The 20,015-nt window shown below is 60.0% G+C and overlaps 1 protein-coding gene across 2 annotated transcripts in view; it reads left to right on the top strand.

Annotated features, from left to right (window-relative positions):
- The window catches only part of MIGA1 (mitoguardin 1), a 33,178-nt gene extending 13,528 nt beyond the window's left edge, over positions 1-19,650 (top strand). The window contains exons 3-16 of one of the 2 annotated variants that reach the window (XM_051999372.1): positions 594-771; positions 1,150-1,286; positions 2,472-2,598; positions 4,216-4,352; positions 4,610-4,730; positions 7,812-7,906; positions 8,606-8,736; positions 9,379-9,451; positions 9,870-9,956; positions 10,567-10,665; positions 10,840-10,974; positions 11,829-11,882; positions 15,783-15,899; positions 16,638-19,650. In XM_051999372.1, coding sequence (XP_051855332.1) covers positions 594-771; positions 1,150-1,286; positions 2,472-2,598; positions 4,216-4,352; positions 4,610-4,730; positions 7,812-7,906; positions 8,606-8,736; positions 9,379-9,451; positions 9,870-9,956; positions 10,567-10,665; positions 10,840-10,974; positions 11,829-11,882; positions 15,783-15,899; positions 16,638-16,856 — 1,710 coding nt within the window. In that variant the 3' untranslated portion in view covers positions 16,857-19,650. The remainder of the gene's footprint in view (positions 1-593; positions 772-1,149; positions 1,287-2,471; positions 2,599-4,215; positions 4,353-4,609; positions 4,731-7,811; positions 7,907-8,605; positions 8,737-9,378; positions 9,452-9,869; positions 9,957-10,566; positions 10,666-10,839; positions 10,975-11,828; positions 11,883-15,782; positions 15,900-16,637) is intronic. The other variant, XM_051999373.1, reaches the window with a different exon arrangement.
- Positions 19,651-20,015: the final 365 nt, after the last annotated feature.

Raw genomic sequence — 20,015 nt, 5'->3', positions numbered from 1 at the left:
AGCAGGGCCATGGAGGGCAATGACAGAGCATTGGACCTGGACTCAGGAGGGCACGAGTTCAAATCCAGCTTCCTCCTAACAGGGTGACCCTGGATATGTCTGCCTCCATCAGAGGGGGCTAGACCTGTATGAGGTGACCCACAGAAGGGAGCTCTGGCCCTCTCCATCTCGAGGGATCCATGAAGAAAAGTCTTGGGGAGCCCCCCCAGCAGAGGGGTGCTGACCCAGCCCCGTGCGCCGTCCTCCTGCTTGTTCTGCAGCTGTGGGGGAAGCGCTGACCAAAGGGTCAGAGCGGTCCTAGCGTGTCTCTGGCCCTTCTCCTTTCCCTCCCTTCTCCCCTCCCTCCCTCCCTTCTTCCCTCACTCCTTTTCCTCCCCCTCCTTCCCCCCTTTTTCTTCTCCATCCCCCCCCCCCCATTCAGGTGGCAGCCCCCTGCCGGGTCAGATTTCCCTGACTGCTCTGGCGGGGGTCTGGGGGCTTCTCGCGTCTCGTGCCTGGCGCCCGCGTACCCGCTCTGTGGCGTCCCAGGCGGTCACGTGGGTGGGGGGTGCCGGCCCCCCGCCCGCTTTAGCCCTGACTCGGTTTGCTTCCAGATCAGGTTTTCTCCTGGGGTTAAGAAGCTGTTTGCAGTGACCGCGGTCAGCGCCGTGTCGATCCTTTTTCTGGCCCATCACTTTAAAAGAAGAAGGGGAAAGAAAAAAAGGAAAGGGTTGCCATGGGAACCTGGGCATCTTGCCCTGGAGTGTGCCAAAACAGCAGCGTCTGACAAAGGTACGTGGGCAGTGGGGGGTCTCGCCGGGGGCCGGGGCGGCTCGCCCAGCACGGGGGTGGGGGGCGCTGTCTCTGCCAGGGGGCCGGGCCGCCGTCCTCCCAGCCCTCCTCTCCAGCCTAGGCCCGGGGCCCGGGGTTCGGGCCCTGCCCCGGCTTCTCCCGCCTGGGGCTTGTAGGCCGGGCCAGCCCAGGTCCATGGCCGGAGTCTGGCGCAGGACTGAGGCGGTCCTTAGCCTTCCGTGGGGGGTCTCGCCGGGGCTGTGACTGGCATCCGGAGCCCTGAGCCCCTTCCTTCAGCGGCCCCCCCGCCCCGCCAGGAGGGCCTCCTTCCCCAAAGGGGGCGCAGCGGCCCCGGGTGACTCGGGCGCTCGTCCGCAGGCTCCAGCTGTTCCAGCAGCCGGCAGAACCTGACCCTGTCTCTGAGCTCGGCCAAGGACCGCGGCTCCCAGTCCGGGCTCTTCCCCAACGGGGGCCTCTTCAGCAAGTGCTCCGGCTCCGCCCAGAGCCTGGCCTCGGTGAGTAGGGCCCCTCCCGTCGGGGCCGCCCCTCCCCCCAGCCCCTTGGCGGGGGGGAGATGAGCTCTGTGACCACCCGGCCAGCCAGGCCCAGGAAATGACCCCCAGGAGCCCAGAGGCCCCAAGGAGGGAGGCGGACTCGGGGGACAAAGACGCAAAAGTGGGGGTCGGATCTACTGGGAGGAAAGGGGAGGGCAGCGACCTGGAGACTGGGGGCGGCGGGAGCCCCCCTGAATCTGGGGCCTGCTCTTTCTGGGCCTCCTCCCCTCGAGGAAAGGGGCAGGACAGAACGGCCCCAGCTGGATTTCTCCTGGCCGGGTCGCCTCCCCGCTCGGCCCCCAGAGTAAAGAGGTCCCTGGGAGGGCCCCGGCCTGGGTCCGGCGCAGAGCTGGTGTCCGCCCGCTGGGGAGTGGGCTCCCTTGATTTGTATCAGAAGGGGGGAGCCCAGTACACAGCAGGTGCCCCCTAAAGGCTCCCTGAGCTTCGCACTGTCCGTCCGGGGGGAGAGTGGCTACGGGCAGACCCCGGCTGGTCTGTGGGGCTGCCTGGGGCACCAGGGGAGTGAGGGGGGTGAGTGTCAGGACTTGGGGGAATGCAGGGGCACTGAGGGATTGGGGAGCCACTGGCTATCGGGGGCCCCGAGGCCGGAGCCGTCCTGCCAGGGTCTGGGGGGGCCACAAGGGACTGGACCCGGCCCTTCGGGCAGCCTCGACAGGCAGGCCCCCTCTTGGGGGCGCCTGCCCTGGCTGCAGGGTCTGCTGAGGGGCATCGGGGGTGCCAGGGGAGACCCACCCATCCCTGCTGCCCCAAGACTGAGGGGAGTGGCTGAGCCCTGGCAAGGTCATCTAGGAGGCGGTGGGGGAGAAGGAGGGGGGAGAGGAGAGGAGGATGATGGGGGGAGGAGGGAGATGGGGGGAGGGAGATGGGGGGAGGAGGGAGATGGGGGGGAGGAGGGACTATTTGGCTGCAGGAATGAGTGGCTTGGAATCCTGGGGATTGGGGTGAATTTGAGAAAGCCCCTGCTGGCAGGAGCCTTGACCTTCTTAGCGAGTGATGGGGGGCTTTGGGGTACAGGCCCTCCCCTGCCCCTGCCCGGTGTTCCTTGGGGGCCTTGTCGGTGACCATCAGACCGGCCCTCCCTGCCCCCGCAGGACTCGAGCGGCCCGCGCCTGTCGCCCCCCGCAGGTCCAGAGCGCCAATTCCTGCCATAGCTGCGCTTGCGGCAACTCCAGCTCCTGGGACAAAACAGACGAAGAGGATCTAAAGCTGGTCAACATCCCCGTGACCACGCCCGAGAACTTGTACCTGATGGGTAAGTGCCCAGGGGGGCCGGAGGGCGTGTGGGAGGGGCCTGAGAGCACATGGGAGGGGCCGGGGGGCGCGTGGGAGGGGCCTGAGAGCACATGGGAGGGGCTGGGGGGTGCGTGGGAGGGGCCTGAGAGCACATGGGAGGGGCGGGGGGCGCGTGGGAGGGCTCGCCTGAGAGCATGTGGGAGGGGCCTGAGAGCACATGGGAGGGGCCGGGGGGCGCGTGGGAGGGGCCTGAGAGCACATGGGAGGGGCCGGGGGGCGCGTGGGAGGGGCCTGAGAGCACATGGGAGGGGCCGGGGGGTGCGTGGGAGGGGCCTGAGAGCACATGGGAGGGGCGGGGGGCGCGTGGGAGGGGCCTGAGAGCACATGGGAGGGACCAGAGGATGCGTGGGAGGGGCCTGAGAGCACATGGGAGGGGCCGGGGGGCGCGTGGGAGGGCTCGCCTGAGAGCACGTGGGAGGGGCCTGAGAGCACATGGGAGGGGCTGGGGGGTGCGTGGGAGGGGCCTGAGAGCACATGGGAGGGGCCGGGGGGCGCGTGGGAGGGGCCTGAGAGCACATGGGAGGGGCCGGGGGGTGCGTGGGAGGGGCCTGAGAGCACATGAAAGGGGCCGGGGGGCGCGTGGGAGGGGCCTGAGAGCACATGGGAGGGACCGGAGGACGCGTGGGAGGGGCCTGAGAGCACATGGGAGGGACTGGAGGACGCGTGGGAGGGGCCGGAGGACGCATGGGAGGGGCTGGAGGGCGCGTGGGAGGGGCCTGAGAGCACATGGGAGGGGCCGGGGGAGGCGTGGGAGGGGCCGGAGGACACATGGGAGGGGCCAGAGGGCGTGTGGCCTCCAGTCTGGGGACAGGGCTCCCTGACCCGGCCCTGGCTGCCCCTTGAGGCCGGGGGGGTCTGCATCCTCTCCTCGCTCTCACCGTCCCCGCAGTGACCTTCGCCGTGGTCATCGCTGCCTGCCAGACATTGTCTCCCCTCTGTGGGAGCCCCTTCCTGCGCTCTGGGGACGGCCGCGGGCGGTGAGGGCCAACCTCAAGCGGGCTCGGCTGCCAGGGGCGAGAGGCTCTGACCTCGGGCATTTCCCCGGCCCCTTCTCAGAGGGCAGCCGGGTCGGTCCGGGGCTGACGGGTCCCGCTTCAGCTGCTGGCCGGCCGGAGGCCTCTCGGGCATCATCTGGTGCCCGGCCTTCTCCGCCAGCCTCGCCCTGAGCTGCTCCGGCCGGTACCAGGCCTCCTGTCCCTCGGCGCCACAAACATGGGCACATGTGGGTCCTTTTGGGGTCTCTCTGGGACCTGGGCCCCAGCGGGGGCAGGGACGGTCTGGCCTCCCAGACTGCCCTGCAGACGGTCGGATCAGCGTGCAACTCCACCAACACACAAGTGTCCCGCGCTCCCCCGCCCCCATCATTTTCCTTTTCCGCATTTCACTGATCTATGGGGGTTCGAGACCATTTTTGACCTTTTCTCCCTTGGGGAGTGACTCGCTTTGCCTCCGGCTCTGGCCCAAGCTCTGGGGGAGGCCCCGGATCAGGGGCCACGAGCCGCGAGAGTTAGGTGGGCACCTTCCCTGGCTCGCCGCTCGTACAAACGCGGGCCCGCCCGCTGCCTCCCTGTGCCAGGTATGGAGCTGTTTGAGGAGGCCCTGCGGCGGTGGGAGCAGGCGCTGACCTTCCGCAGCCGACAGGCCGAGGACGAAGCCGGCTGCGGCGCCATCAAGCTGGGCGCGGGCGACGCCATCGCCGAGGAGAGCGTCGAGGTGAGTCCTTGCTCAGTGCCAGCGTTCTCTGTGCTGGGCCCCAGGGAGGGACGGGGCTCTGGAGGGCTCCAGGGGTCTAGGCTGGCCCAGAGTGGGGGGCAGGGCAGGAGAGGGGCCAGGAGATAAAGGGCTGGGGTCTCCGCCTCATGTCTTGGATGGGTGTCTAGCTGAAGAAGCTGATTCTCCTGTGAGAGCCCCCCTCCTCGGCCATGCTGACCCCCTCCCCCCAGCCGCACTGACCCCCACTCCCCCTCCAGGACATCATCAGCGCCGAGTTCATCCACAAGCTGGAGTCGCTGCTGCAGAGGGCTTACCGCCTCCAGGAGGAGTTTGAGGCCACGCTGGGGGCCTCGGATCCCAGCTCCCTCGCCGACATCGGTAAGCGCACGGGAGCCCCCCTGTCTCACCGCTTCCTTAGCGCTCTTCCCCGGGCCCCGCGGCTCCCCAAGGGAGGGCAGCTCGGCTGCAGAGCCCGCGGAGCGTTCCCATGTGAATGGGACAGAAAGGGCCCCGGGAGCTGCCCGGGACAGAGGGGGAGCCAAGCGGGCGGGGCCTGTGATTCACTTGGGAACATCGCTGGGGGGCTCTGGGGAGGGAGCAACTTCTCGAGTCCAGACATGGCATTGGGTTGTGGCTGGGGAGGGGGCCCTGATGATGGCTTGGGGGTCACGCCATCATTCTGGGGCCAGCGTGGGGAGGGGCCTTGGGCGGTCCCAGCTGCTCCCCCTCTGGGGTTCGTGGAGGAGCGGCCTGAGAGCACAGAGGGAGTGTGGCCTGGTGGGCAGAGCGTGCGCCTCCCCTCCCCCGTTCTGCCCCATGGGCTCTGTCCCCAAAATCTCCGTGGCCGTTTTTGGTCTTTCTCTTTTCCGAAATCCACGTGGTTTTCCGCTCTCGCCTTCCCAGAGCCTCGGCTCCCAGACCTTCCCCCCCCATAGCAAACGACCCAGAACAAACTGAACACGCGCAGCCCCCCGAGTGCACTCCGTGCCGTCAGGCTGCGCAAGAAAGAGCCGATCACGGGGAAAAACGGGAAAGAAAACGAGATGCAGGCGAACAACGGACAGGACGCTCTGCTCCCACAATCCTCTGGGTGCACAGAGTCCAGAGACATGGGGAAAAACCAAGAGCGCTCCTGCCCCGCCCCATCCCTTAATGTGCTCGTTGTGGGGCTGAAGAAGGGGCTGGACGCCCCGTGAGCGTGGGGGACCGCGCGCCCTCGCACCCCGGCTCAGCGGGACTCTCCGACCTCCTTTGGAGTGTGAGGGAGGCGCCACGGTGGGAACGGCTTCCTGAGTCACGGAGGGCAGCGGACGTGAGGGGCCGGGGGCTGGACACTGCACCGGGCAGACCCCAGGCCGGGGAGTGGAGACGTTGCGCCGGGAGGTCCCTGGCCTCTGAAAATGGAGGACGAAGCGCCGGCTCCGAGAAACAGGAGAAGTTTGTCAAGTCCCAGGCCAGGTGCAGTGGGCACATGGGGCAGAGAGAGTGGGTCCGAGTGTTCCCGGAGCGCCGCGAGTCCAGTGGGGCCAAGGAGGCGGCAATCTGCGAGCCCCCGACTCTGCTTCAGTGCCGCCATCTCCTGAGAGGGTCTCCAGGGGGTCGCTGTCTCTCCACACCGACGCCTGGGGCCCCCCACTGGGACACGGCCGGCTCCTCAGCGGGTACTTGGCTTGTTTGGGGTGCAGTGAGGGAGCAAAGGCAGCTTCTGCCCCCGAGGAGCATCCGTCCAAAGGAGCGCAGATCCAGGGTCTCCTCCCGCACGTCACGGCTGGCGCTGCTCACAACCACTGGCGCACCTTCCCTCCGTATTCCCTTTCTGTGCTCCCGGGGGTTCGGCTTTTCCCATAATTCCCCCTGCCTGCCATGTGTGGGGATGCTCACTTCGGGGTTGGTGCAGGGCTCGCCCCAGGGGTCACGGCAGGCTGGTGGGCAGAGCCTGGGAGCCCTGGAACCAGCCAGCGCAGCCCCGTGTCCAGCACGGCCTCCCCCGAGCTTGGACCTGGGCCGCGGGCTTCCCTCAGGCTGGGGTGCGCGGGCCCCCGGCTCCTGCCGTGGGAGCGAGGGAGGCTCTGGGTACCATTTCCCACACGGACCCTTCCCCTGGGGACTTTGTTCCTCCTGCTGCTCCCCCCCCCCCCAGGGTCAGCTCCCTCCAGCCTCCCCCTCCGGCTGGCAGGCCCCTGGGCTTAGCTGATTACTGTGTGGTGTGGGCGACCCCTGTCCCTGGGGCAGCCCTGACATCTGGGGAGTCAGAGAGCAGGACATGGACAGCCTCGCCCCCCAAGGCCTCAGAGGGGGCCCCGTGAGCTGGAGAGGCTCTCATGGCCCCGGCGCCTCTTCTGTCTCCCTCGTGGCCCCAGAGGTGGGGCTTTTTCTTTTTTTTTAATTTTTAAAATTTTAAATTTTTTCCATGTATTTGACTTCATTTTACTTCCTTTTTTTGTAAAAGCAAATCCGATGTTGTCCGGTAGACTATTCATCTTTTTGGAACACAGATGCTTAGTAGCCAGGGGCGCTCCGTGGACGCGCGCGTGTGTGATGTGTGCGTGTTTGTGCGTGTTACGTGTGCGCGCCCGTCAGGTGCAGGGAGAGCCGGCTGAGGCAGTTCTGGGGTCTTTGTGCACCCCCCCGCACCGCCGCCCCTCTCGTGGTGTGTAGAAGGTGAGGAAGATCCCAAGGCTGAAGTGGCTTTGGGGCAAATTCAGGCCTCTTAGTGCTCCCCATTCTCCCATAACCGTGGCCAGGTAGAGCCTGGGGGAGGGGCTTGGGGCGCTCCCTTTCCTCATCATTTGCTCTTAGAATTGGCCCGGAGCTCCTGGCAGGAGAGAGGGCTGGTGATGGAGAGAGCGAGGATCATGGGAGCCACAGGGGGATCCCCTCAGAGTGCTCTCCCTCCCCTCCCTCGGGCTCTTCGCCGGCTCCTTGTTTGGATCAGGTTTTTCTCGTGCAGCGAGAGGATTGTGGGAATGCGTCTAGAAGCGGCTCCGAGGTGGCCACTAGTGGGTCACTTGCCCCCTAGAGGAGGGGGGGGAGGAAGAAAAAGCCTGGGACCCGAGGTTTCGGGATGGGGAATGTTCAAAGCCACATTTGTTTTGAAAAAAAAAAAAGCTTTAAAAATGAAAAAAGTCCACTTAAGACTCCCGGCCCCCACCCTAGGCCTTCCTCACGGTGCCCGCCTCAGGGAGCGCGGCCCGGCTCTGCGGTCTGCCCAAGCCCGGACCTTCCGGGACGCGCCCACTGAGCAGGAGCCTCCAGGGTGAAGTTGAAGGAAGGGTCGGCTCGGGCAGTCCGGGTGCCGTGGCTCTGGTTGCCCAGCTACCTGCAGTGCGCTGGCCCTGGGCCGGGCTGTGGGTGCCTCCCCCGGGCATCAGGCGGGGCAGTGGGTCCCAGGGTGGGGCCTCGGGGCAGCACTCGCTCACTCTGCCTCTCGGGACCTCACGGACTCCCCGGGCTTTTTAGACAGAGACACGGACATCACCGTGCGGGCAGACGACCTGGGCCTCCGAGACTCGCTGAGCATCGCCTCCACCGACTCCTTCGTTTCAGCCGCGGAGGTAGGATGGGGCCTTCTCCCAGGCATCCTCACTGGGCATCCCTGCCAGGTGTCCCTCATACCCCCCCCATTCCCCAGGTCATTCCTGGGAAAGCTTGCCCCAAGGTGACCATCTCGAGGGCTGCCCCCCACAAGAGTGGTCCCTGACCCAGGGTGTTTGTGCCCAGATGTCATGGGGCAGAGGGATTACTGAATTCATTTCCAAGTCTTGAGATGGGAAAAGTGAAAAGAGGGAGGGAGGGAAGGGTGTGAGCATTTATTAAGCACCTGCTGGGTGCCTGCTCAGCACTGGGGGAGAGGTTTGTGCCGGAGGCAGTTCCACCCTCCATCTGGTCAGCCGCCTTTTACTGGACTGGCTTGGTGATGGTCAGGCTCACGCGGCTCTCTTGGGAATGATCTGGGGGGCTCCCCTGGCTTCTTGCCCCCTTGGGCCCTCTGCCCGCCTCATCATCTCCTTGTGCTGACCTGGCCCCAACCCTTCCGAGGGGGTTTTATGGTTTCCTTTGGTGTGGCTGCGGATGACCTTTGGTACCCTTTGTCCGGCTGTTGACCACCGGGACTTTGGGGAGCGGGCCGCCTTCCTGCTGCCGTTTCTTTCCCGGCTTCTCTTTGTCGCTTGGGGGTGAGCCCAGCCCCTTTGGGGTGCCATTTTGTGGCAAAGATGAACATCTTGGGGGGCGCCTTTGCTCCGGCTGACCAGCCTGTCCCCCAGCTCACAGACCACCGGGAGGGGCGGCCCCCGTACAGCCTGGACGCCCTCTGCCGCTGCCCCTTGTATGAAGAGGCCATGCACCTGGTGGAAGAGGGGAAAATCTACTCTAGGGTCCTCAGGTATCGGCCCCCTCATTTCTTAGGGCTGCGGGAAGGGGGGCACTGGGTACCCTTTGAGGAGAATGCACCGGGGAGAGACGGGGAGGTCGTCCTCCCTGAGATGTTTAGTCTGGATCTTTCCTTGTCAGCACAAGTACCACAGGCTCCCTCCAGAGTGTTTCCCCGTGACCACAGGTTCCCTCCTGACTACAGCCCCCCCCCCCAACTCCAGACCCTCCTCCCCCCCTGCTCGCTTTCAGACTACAGCCTCCCTTAACTACAGGCCCCCCCCACCCTAGCCCCCCCTCGCTTTCAGACTACAGCCTCCCTTAACTACAGCCCCCCCAACTCTAGCCCCCCCTCGCTTTCAGACTACAGCCTCCCTTAACTACAGGCCCCCCCCACCCTAGCCCCCCCTCGCTTTCAGACTACAGCCTCCCTTAACTACAGCCCCCCCAACTCTAGCCCCCTCCTCACTTTCAGACTACAGCCTCCCTTAACTACAGCCCCCCCAACTCTAGCCCCCCCTCACTTTCAGACTACAGCCTCCCTTAACTACAGCCCCCCCAACTCTAGCCCCCCCTCGCTTTCAGACTACAGCCTCCCTTAACTACAGGCCCCCTCCCCATTGCTGCTCCCTGTTTTTGCCCTCGTTTTCTGCAGAACTGAGATGTTGGAGTGCCTGGGAGACAGTGACTTTCTGGCCAAGCTGCACTGTATCCGGCAGGCTTTCCAGGTAAGGGGCTCCCGGCCCCACTCTGGCCCTGGGCTGGGCCTGCCCCCTCTGACCCAGAGACCCTCAGGAAGGCTTCTAGCCACTTCCGCAGTGCAGTCGCCCACCCGACTCCAAGGCAGCTGCCCATAGACCCCCCGAGTGGCTGCCTGGGTTACCTGCCCACAGACCCCAGGACAACTGCCCTGGCCCCTTCCCCTTTAGTAGCGCTGGGAGCCCCGTCCCACACCTGAGACCGGCCCGTCACCCCGGCTGCATTCGGCCCCTGAAGGAGGGAGAGAGGCCCTGGGCCGGATCCTCCCGGGGGTGGGGGGTCAGACACGGAGGCCCATCCCCAGGGGCCCGCGGGCGCCCGGCTCTCGGAGCTGTCGCTCCCCACGCCTACGCGCCAGTCACTAAAGGGCGGGCCGGGCTCTTGCAGGTCATTCTTTCAGAAACGGCCAACAGGACGTTTCTGGCCGAGAGCGGCAGGAAGATTCTGTCAGCTTTAATCGTGAAGGCGCGAAAGGTAAAGCCGGTCCGGTCCGGTGCGCGGAGCCGCCCCTGGGTCGGAGAGGCGCCCGCGGCGGCCGGGGGAGGAGATGGTGGCTCTGGGGGCGCCCCTGACGTGTGCGCGCGAGTGTGCACGTGGGTGGGCGTGTGCGCGTGGGCGTGTGCGCGAGTGTGCACGTGGGTGGGTGCGCGTGGGCGTGTGCCCGAGACTGGCCGAGGCCCCCGGGGTGCGGAGACAAGACCCAGCCACTCCCCCCCTCTCCGTGCGTCCCGCAGGGGGGCAGGCGCCTCTTCTCCCGATTGTGTCCCTCTTTCCTGGCTTCCCTGGGAGGGTCCGGCAGGGAGTCTCTGCGGCCCCCCAGGTGGCCGAGGCAGCATCGCCTTTGGGAGAGGGGGTTGGGAGGTGCAGCCGAGATCTCCCTCCTCCTTGCTGGGTCAGAGGGGCGGGGCTTAGAGAGCCCCTTGGCTGCCGCTCCCCTCGGAGGTGACCTCGCCAAGGCTGGGGGCCCCGCCTCTGGCACCCTGGCGACCCCTGGTGGCGCGTTTAGACTGCGGGCCTGAAGCTCGTCTCCGGGCGCTCTGGATTAAAACGTGTCTTCTTCTCGTTGGCTGACGATGTCCCGCAGAACCCTAAGAAATTTGAAGATGTTTTTGATGAAATGATCTGTTTTTTAGAGCAGACAGACCACTGGGAGAGCACCGAGGGGGAGCTGGCCGCCAGGGGGGTGAGTCTCGCGCTTTCTGCTCATTCCCTCTGGAGGCCAAAGGGGGCGGGGCCGTGAGCGGGGGGGTGGAGGGGAGTGGGGGCGAGAACGGGGCCTGGGGAGTCACAAAGGCTGTTTCTCCCAGTCTGGGCGCTCCCAGATAACGGCGCGGGCATTTCCCCTCATTTCTTGCAGGTGAAAAATCTCAATTTCTATGATATTGTCCTGGATTTCATACTAATGGATTCCTTTGAAGACTTGGAAAACCCGCCCACCTCCATCCAGAACGTGGTCAATAACCGCTGGCTGAACTCCTCCTTCAAAGAAACGGTAAGTGGCGGCGCCCCCGGCGGACTCCAGCCCCCCGGCCGGACTCCAACCCCCCCCCCCCCCCCCCGGCCGGACTCCAGCCCCCCCCCGGCCGGACTCCAGCCCCCCCCCGGCCGGACTCCAGCCCCCTGGCCGGACTCCAGCCCCCCCCCGGCCGGACTCCAGCCCCCCCCCCCCCCGGCCGGACTCCAGCCCCCCGGCCGGACTCCAGCCTCGGGTGTTTTTCAGTCCCGCTTTCCCAGGGACTAGTGAGGGTCGCCGGGCGGGGGCGTCCCGATTGAGTTCTGAAATCCGCAGATTTTTCTCCCTGCTTGGAGATTTCGGTCTCCAAGAGCTCGTTCTCCCCCACGAGACCTGAGGGCGCGGCCGCTGGGCCCCGGGCCTCCGCTGTGTTTTCTATTTTGCTGCCGTTACATTATATTCCTTAGCTCCTTCAGCGGGGCCCAAACTACCAGAAACGCCATTTCTTCGGGAAGCGCCCCAGCTGACCTGGGTCCCCCTTGTTTCCCGTGGGCGTTTTTAGCTTCGGTTTGGAAAGTTTGATGTAGTTTAGCGCCCGGCCGGTGACTGGAAGGTGACAGGCGTCGCTCTGTCCACCCTTATTTTTAATCTAAAAGGAAAAGCAGCCCATTGTTCCAGAATAACCCAAGGGAATGGGAATTGCTTTGTCACCGTCCACAGCACTTTTCTTTATTTTTTGGTGAGTCAGTGGGGGGTTTAGGGCCTTGCCCGGGAGGTCGCACAACTAGGAAGTGCTAAGTGCCCCTGCCCCAGAGAAGTGCTGGGCGACCCTGAGCTCCTGGAAGGGACTTTCACCTCGGTGAACCCTGAACTCCCCTCTTCTCCCCCTCTAGGCGGTGGCGTCCAGCTGCTGGTCAGTGCTCAAGCAGAAGAGGCAGCAGATGAAGGTGAGTGGCTTCCCAGCAAGCTCTCGGGCCTACACGGGCCCTTTCCTTCCTCAGATGCTGCCGCCCCTTCCTCCCCTGCTTTAGAACCAGCGGGAGCCCCGTTGTGCTCCAAGCCTTGAGCACCCCCTCCGTCAATGGGCCCCCTTTTAGCCTCACCAAGATGGGGAGGCCGCGGCCGGCCCCCTCGGTCTGTCCCGGGAGTCCCAGAAAGTGGAGAGGAGCGTCATGGGCCCAGGGAAACCCCGGCCCTGGGCTCCGCGGTGGAGTCTTCCCTGCGACACTCTCTCCCCAAGGCCCGAGGCTGCCTGGGGGTCCCTCGGGGCCAGTCCCCTGCCCTGCACTTGGGCCACTTTGGAGGATTGATTGTTAGGCAAGATCCAGCTGGAATTGTTAGAAGGAGCCTTCCTGGAAAACAGGGTAAAGCCGGGCCCCATCCCACCAGCTCCCATGGAGCCTTCCCCGAGTGAGCCAGAGTCCAGCTACACCATTTGTGGGCCCCAGCCCTGTTGCTTTTCTGCACTCAGCCATTGTTCAAGATGGGTCTCTTCTTCAAGGAAATTAGACTTTGGGCTCCTTAAGATCTTTGTCATGACCTGGGCGATGACCTCCATGATGAGCCTGCTAATTTTACGGGCGGAGGTCTCACCTCTCTGGTCATTGAGACATCAGAAGAAGAAATGGGAAATCTGGCACACGAACAATCCAGATGCAAGACGAGGGAGACGGCTGGCTGTCTGAGCGCCCCTCGACCAATATGGCGGCCATGACGACAGGAAGGGGGTCAGAAAATGAGTCACAGAACCTGAGCCGTTCAGCCTGGAGCCAAGCACGGCTCCGGTGTCCACCAGTGTCCTCCGGCAAGAGGGTGGCCAGAGGGGCAGATGCCTCAGAGCCGGACTTGGCGCCAAGTCCCCGAGTCTGAGGCGCTTTGCTCTTCTGCAGAATCACACCAACGTCGCCCACCCCTCCTTGGATGCCGTGACCCTGAAGCGCCGTCCCAGGGTCAGTTATCATGATGTCCCTTATTCGTTTTGTCGGCACAGAGGAAGCGCAAGGTGACTCCTAAATACCAAGCAGTAGTGAAGGTTAAATGAACGGCAATGAATTTCCAAGCAGAGGCTGGATGGACGACCGTCTGAGGGAGCAGTCAGAGAAGGACTGGATGGATGGTCACCAGGCGTCCTCTGGGCCGAACCCTGCTCCTGGTCCAGTGACACTGACTCACTGAGTACCTACTGCGCGCCAGTCACTGGGGATGCAGGGCGAGGGGAGACCATTCCTGCCCTCAGGGAACTTGCAGAGGTTGACATTTTGGACTCATCCTAGATGTCCTCTATCTCCCTTACAGTCGGTGTCCTGCAATCATTCTCCAGCTCCCTTCAGGAGGGCCCTGCCAGCCAGAGGAGCCCCGGAGGGCAGCAGAGCATGAGGATCTGGGGCACCTCACAGGGGCAGGGCCCCCCACCCCAAGAGGTGCCGAGAGAGCACCCGTGATCCCCCAAACACCCAGATCCACAAAATGTCTTAAATGACACGCAACAAAATCTGTCAGTGTATGAAAGGTTAAGATGAGCTGTGCTCACTGCGCAGATGAGGGGGAGTCATTTATTTAAATGGGAATAAAAGCCTAAATTTTCATGGATTTGGGTTTGACTGTAAAAGAGGGAAATTGTTACCACCTAGAGGGTGTGTATTAGAAGTGAGAACAACTAATCCTGCTTCCACTTTTAAAGCTGTTCTTGTCTGCCTTCCTCCTGAGCTTGTGCTTGTGCTTCTCAGTACTTTAGTGACTCACTTTTCTCTTTCTCTTTTGGTTAATGTCATCTCTGGTCAAAAAGAAAGAGAATGTCTTAGTTTTAAGGGATCAGACCTGGTAGACGGAGCATCCCAAAAACTTTGGACAGGTTCGCAATGTTACATGGGCGGCAGCAACAAAAAAACATCCCAAAGCAAAATGGCAGCCCAAGGAAGCTTTACAGAGAGACAAGGGCAGGAGGAAAGGAGGCAGAGAGGGAGAAAGGACTAAAAAACCTCTTGATGAGAGAGAGAGAGAGAGCTGCTTGAAGCTTAACATTACAGAAGGCTGAGATCTTGGCAGCCGGACCTGTCACTTCCTGGCAAATCCAGGGAGAATGGGAGCAGTGTCAGACTTTATATCTTGGGCCCGAGAGTCCCGCAGATGGTGACCACCGCTGTGAAATGGTGAGGGCTCTCTCCTTGGAAGGAAAGCTCTGACCTGCCTGCACAGCAGATTCCAAAGCAGGGGCGTCACCTTGCCAGCAAAGGGCTGGATAGCCAGAACTATGCTTTTCCAGTGTCTGGGTTTGACAGCTGGAAGGAACTGAGCCCCGTAGGATTGACACTTGTGAATTGTGGGGCTGGAGGAGACTTCTGAGCCCCTTGGGCAGCAAGGAGATCAAATCAGTCGACACTAGAGTTAATTCAGGCTGTTCAGTGGAAGGTCACGTTCTGAAGCAGAAGCCGAGCTACTTTGGCCACATAATGAGAAGATGGGACTCACTGGAAGAGACCCTGATGTCGGGGAAGATCAAAGGCACGCAGAGAAGGACATGGCAGAGGATGAGCTGAAGAGAGAGCATCATGGAAGCAATGAAGCTGGTCTTGGACGGCCTTGGAGAGACAGTAGAGGGTGGACTGGACGACATTCCTGGCCGTCTCCCCTGTTGCTAGACATCCTTTTTGTCTCCAGACCTGTGCAGTAATAAAAAGAACTGCTGTTTGTACAGTGGACCTCTCCTCTTCTGTGTACAGTGGGAGGATTGCTGGGTCAAAGGGCAGTCACAGTTTGGGGGTTACTGCCTTCCATGCACTGGCGTTGCTGCCTCTGGCCCTCTCTTCCAGCAGCCGTCTGTCCTGTTGTCATCTTGGGCAATCTGATCAAAGTGGAATACTGAGTTTCTGTTTCAATGTGCATTTCTCTGTTCAGGATTTGGAACTTTATTTTTTCAAATTGTTGCTGGTAGTTTGGTTTTCTTCCTTTGGAACGGAACCACCTGTGCCTGTCTGTGACTCTGGGTCACTTAGCTACTGGGGAATGGGTCTCGTTATCATTAAACATTCGTGTCTTCTGTGATGCTTGTTGTCTCTTGCTTGGTCAGAAAGAAGAGAGAGAGGGAGGGAGGAAGGAAGGGAGGGAGGAAGGAAGGAAGGAGGGAAAGAAAGAGGGAGGAGGGAAGAAGGGAAGGAAGGAAAGCAAGCTGTTTTCTTCTTTGCCCTTTGAACTTATTCGTGATGTGACTTTATATTTTAGTTGTGTCCATTTGGAGCTTAGCTTAGTATGTGGTGTGAGATAGCGGTGTTAGCTCGACTTCTGCCAGATTATCTTGCAGTTTTCCCGTGGTTTTTGTTCAGTAATGGGCCTTTTCCAGGAGGTTGGCATTTTTGGTTTATCAGACATCTTTGTGCTCTGCCTTGTTAGAGATGTCATGTGCCTTGCAGGTTCTACCGATCACATTATTCCTTTGTTTACAGTTTGAGATATGCTACCGCTTGGCCCCCTTCCTAACTACTTTTTCTTATTATTTCCTGTGAGATTCTTGAATTTTAGTCTTGCAGATGAGTTTTGTTATAATTTTTAGATCTTTAAATTGATCCTTTGTACTTTGGCTGTGTGACAATAAGTCCATTAATTTAGGTAGTAGTCTTATTTTCATTTTCTTGGTGGACTCACACACTGTTCCAATTATTTAGGTCACTCTTGATAAGCCGACTTTTTGAATTCAGTTTTCATTGACTTTTAAGTTCATTCCAAATGAGTGCCTTTTTTCTTCCTTTTGTTTTTGTCTTTCGGTGCCTGGCACCTAGCAGATGCTTCCTAAAAACTCAGTGGTGGTTCCAAGACCCGGCTTGTTAACTTGGCTCTCCTTCCTTTGCCAACAGATTCCGGATGGCTTCTTTGCCCACTTCTACGCCATTTGTGAGCACGTCAGTCCTGTCTTAGCCTGGGGCTTTTTGGGCCCGAGAAACTCCCTCTATGATTTATGTTACTTCTTTAAGGTACGGGCAGCTTTTTTAAAAATCGCATTTGTTCCAAATGAAATCATAAGTCGATGATGTGCGCTTTACTCAAAGGCGATGTGCGGAAAAGGGAAGCTCCCTGGGAGGGGGGCTCTGGCTCCTCTGAGTCCTCTGTTTCCCTGTGCCCCGAGGCTGGACCCTGCTGATCCTGGACAGGCCACACCCCTGTGTGCCTGTAGCAGAGCATGGCGTTGGTACAAGCTAGTCTTGGCAAAGTACAGTGATTCTCTGGGACTTGAGGTGATCACACAAACGGCGTTTTAACTTTTCGCTTATAACGGTGAATGGCTTTGCCTGTTCCCTGCTGTGCTAGAAAGCTGTTTACTTTTTGAACTGGACCGTGTGGGCTTAGGACAGGACTTTGTAGCTTGGGGTCTGGTTCTGTTCCAAAGAGTAATGAGGAGAGGAGGCAGGAGGGCGGCCCTTCTGACCCGACGTGGCATGCAGTCGCCGTTTCCTTCTGCCACCAGACGGTCCCAAGTGCGCTTTTCACCCGGACTCTGCTGCTGTCTCACTGTGCACATGTGCCGAGTATGGGATTTGTGGCCCAGAAGTTTAGTTTTAGCTTAAATAGGCCTCTGTGCTGGCCTCAAGGGGACGCAAAGGGTCTCTGCCTCCATGCTGCATTCTCTGCCATTCCCAGTCACTCCTGGAGGCCGGGGGCAGAGGCCATGCAGACGCTCCCATAAACACCCCCTTATTTATTTTGTCTGCCAGGACCAAGTCCTCTACTTCCTCAAAGACATCTTTGACCTGGAGAAGGTCCGCTACTCCAGCATGGAGACCCTGGCCGAGGACCTGATGCAGCTGCTGATGCGTCGCACCGAGCTCCTGATGGCGTACCTGGGCACCGATGCCCTGAGACACGCCAACAGCTGTGTCAGTAGCCACAGCCACACTGTGCCCAGCGGCCTGGTGGAAGCCAGAGTCCAGTGAGGGGGGACGTGCATGTGGCTGGGCCGCGGGGTAGAATCTCGAGGGATGAATGATGGATGGATGGACACAGGGGCTGGACACGCCTGGGAGAGGGCTGTCATCCCATCTCCGAAATGTGCGTTCACGGTTGCTCTTGTGAGTGAAGACCGCCCTTGGTCTTTGGAGGCAATTGGTCGAGCCCTCAGAGGACTCATTCTCCAAAGCCTTGCCACGGCACATGGCAGCCGGGTCACTGCTTCAGTCCCGGGGCCCCCAGCTTCCCTTTGGGGCCCGCCATCATCCATCAGGTCTTGGTGACCATGCATTTTACTTTGTTGAAAAGGCATCTGTACATATCTGCTGTTGAGTGATGCAGGAAGTAGGAATAATCACAGTTAGGCGGTAGCAATGTGCTGTGTGTGTCCTAATCGCCGAGGGGCCGTGGCTTCTCCCGAGTGCTGATGGGCTTCATGTCTGAGATTTGGCCCTTGTGGGGTCTCCCCAGGGGATTTCTCGGGCTGTTTGCTCCCAATTCTGTGTGTTACAATCAAGAGGGCAAAGCCCCCCCCCCCCCCTTCCTCCTTTCTCTTGGGTTCAGGCAACCCCTTCATGAGCTCCCGGGTGTGTCGGGTTGAGAAGCTGGTGGGATTGCATGATCCCATGCAGGGAACACCTCCCGCGCCCTGGCACGGGACGGCTTCTGGTAGGGTTCTTGTAGGGAAAAGACAGACTTCTGGCAGATTTCTTTCTCATGGTGGCTTTTTTCCTCCAACTTTCACCTGTGAATATTTCCAGTCCGAGGAGATTTGGTCTCTTTAGGATCCTCAGGATGGCTGCACAAACCCTGCCCTTTCTCCCATTTGCTGCTTCTTCGGCTCACTTAGCGGTACTGGGGGATGGGTGGGAGGCCCCCCCCCAGGAGGGCTCCGTTGTCCCCCCCCCCCCAGTTCTTTTTTGTTCACCATAAGGTGGTCTCTGCTTAGGTGACCTAGAGTGGTTTTAAAGCAGCATTTTAGATGAAAGTGCCTGATTTCTCCTCATTGAGGTGTCAGCGTGAAGCGTGGAAATCAGAATCATGGTTTTTGAGTGAGACGGCAGAGCGCTGACATAACGGAGATGGCTTCTGGAACAGGACGGCGGGACATGGCGAACGCTGGCACTGGCCTGGGTTCATCCGGCAGACAAGACGCCCGCTTCGCTCAGTTCTAGCTCTCCATTCTCTGTGCCATGAAGTTTTACTTGAGTTTTATTGTTTTTTATGCCGGGGCAGAAGTGGGTTATACTTTATGAATAACACTTTGAAATGTGATTTTATTTCCATAATGATGATTATTGTTATCATCTATTTTAGAAACCAAACAGGGGGGTGGGGAGGGATTTGTATATTATTTTTATGTTTCAGATAAGATTTGTCTGAAATCCCTTTGAAAAGACTGTGCCATTTAATGTTGCCCCAGAATATTTCAGGTTGATTTTATCGGCCAGCACCTACATATTTATGTTCAATGAAAGCATATTCACTATGTTTTCTCCCTTTTTGAATTTTTGCTCCAAAAAAGTACAATTATATGCAAGGATTTGGATTGTTATGCAAGCAGTCGAATGATTCCCTTCCACGTTTCGGTGCGGTTGCTGTGAAAGGAAGTTGGTCAGCCCGCCAGCTGCCTTTCCCACCCGAGGTTTTCTGTGTGGCCTTCGATTCAAGGGATGATAGCGACCAAATAGAATTTCAGGGATTTCCGTGTGAAACAGCGCTCTCCTTTAGGAAGAGAGCGCTCTCGGCCTGATGTTGGGAAGGGCCAGCTTTCTGAAAAAGGATGTTTACGAGAGCAGAGGAGCTCGAGGGTCAAGAGTATAAGTGTCCATTTGCCTTAAAACTGGATTCTAGAGACAAAGAAGGCCTTTTAAAATGTTAGAAGAGCAGCTGTTAGTAGCCCGATCTCAAATCTCCGTGGGGTAAAAGCCCATCTTCGGAACTCGTTTTTTTGGTGTCGAATGCAGAGAAACCACACGTGATCTCCATCAGACACTGGTTTGGGGGTCCTCGGAGGTTCTTTCGGGAGCATTCTGGCCCCGACAATGGCTTTTCTTTTTTTCTTCAGTTTTTAAAAATGGAAGAAGTCAGTGTTGAGGTGGTTTCCCAGGCTGCCTCTCCATTCCCCACCATGGCTAGCCACATGTATCCCCCACTGACTTGAAAGGCCAGTCCTTTCCTTCTTGGAGGATAACATTTTGCACGTTACGTTTGTTATCAAAGAAGGAAAGAAGGGAATACATCTAAAACTCAACCAGCAAACTTCCCCGGGCGAATAGCCTGCGTTCGACTCCCGAGGCCCCGGCGGCTCTTCAGGCTTAGGAAGTAGGAATGCCAAAGAGACTCGCGACTTCTCCCCAGCCTTTCACGCTCCGAAGCCAAGGTTTGCATGCACCCCTCTGGCCTCGGGCCAGGATTCCCTACGAGTAGCAGGAGTGCGTCCCGGGGTGGGCCTCGGAGTCAGGACTGGCAGGATGCGGAAAAGGGGCTCGTTGGGCTCTGCTCCGACTAGGGTGGGACCGGCGACGAGTGCATCCGTCGGTGATGATGTCTGTCTGTCCTGACGACCGGGATCAAGTGGCCCTTTGGTGTAGTAGCTGAGGCAGCCAGTGCCAGGAGGCGGGCCTTTTTCTTGCCTACGCATACAGTAGGACCATATAACAATGAAATGCCACTGAATAGAACTGACGGAAACGGCGCCCGCTCTCCCTCCCCACCCCTCCCTGGAAGAGCTGGGAAGGTGTTTGTTACTGCCAAATAAAAGACTGATGGTACCCCTTATGTCGCAGCTTGTCTCTGTTAACAAACACTGTCACACGGGGCACTTAGAAGGGGGAAGTTCAGAAAGTTTAGCGTCGTGGGTAGGTGAGGGGGAGAGACCACACAGGTGCAGCAGCAGTGGGCACACTGTAAGAGGAGGGGGCAGGGCAGACTCGGACTTCCTCCTCCCCTCTCCCCTCCCCTCCCTCCCAGCAAGTCCAGAGCCCAGAGGCCTTCCATCTTTCATGACTTGTTCGTGGTCAGCACATTGCAACAAGCAGCAGCTGGAACCCCTCAGCAAAGCACCTAGGGTCCTTTGGAAGAAGGGGGCTCTCCCAAAAGGCCCTAACCCTCAGCTGGCAAGTAAACTGCGCTTCTGTTGGAAA

This window comes from Antechinus flavipes, chromosome 4 (genome assembly GCF_016432865.1).
Source record: "Antechinus flavipes isolate AdamAnt ecotype Samford, QLD, Australia chromosome 4, AdamAnt_v2, whole genome shotgun sequence".
Lineage (NCBI taxonomy): Eukaryota > Metazoa > Chordata > Mammalia > Dasyuromorphia > Dasyuridae > Antechinus > Antechinus flavipes.
Note: the sequence above shows the minus strand (reverse complement) of the source record. Positions and strands in the feature narration are given on the sequence as shown.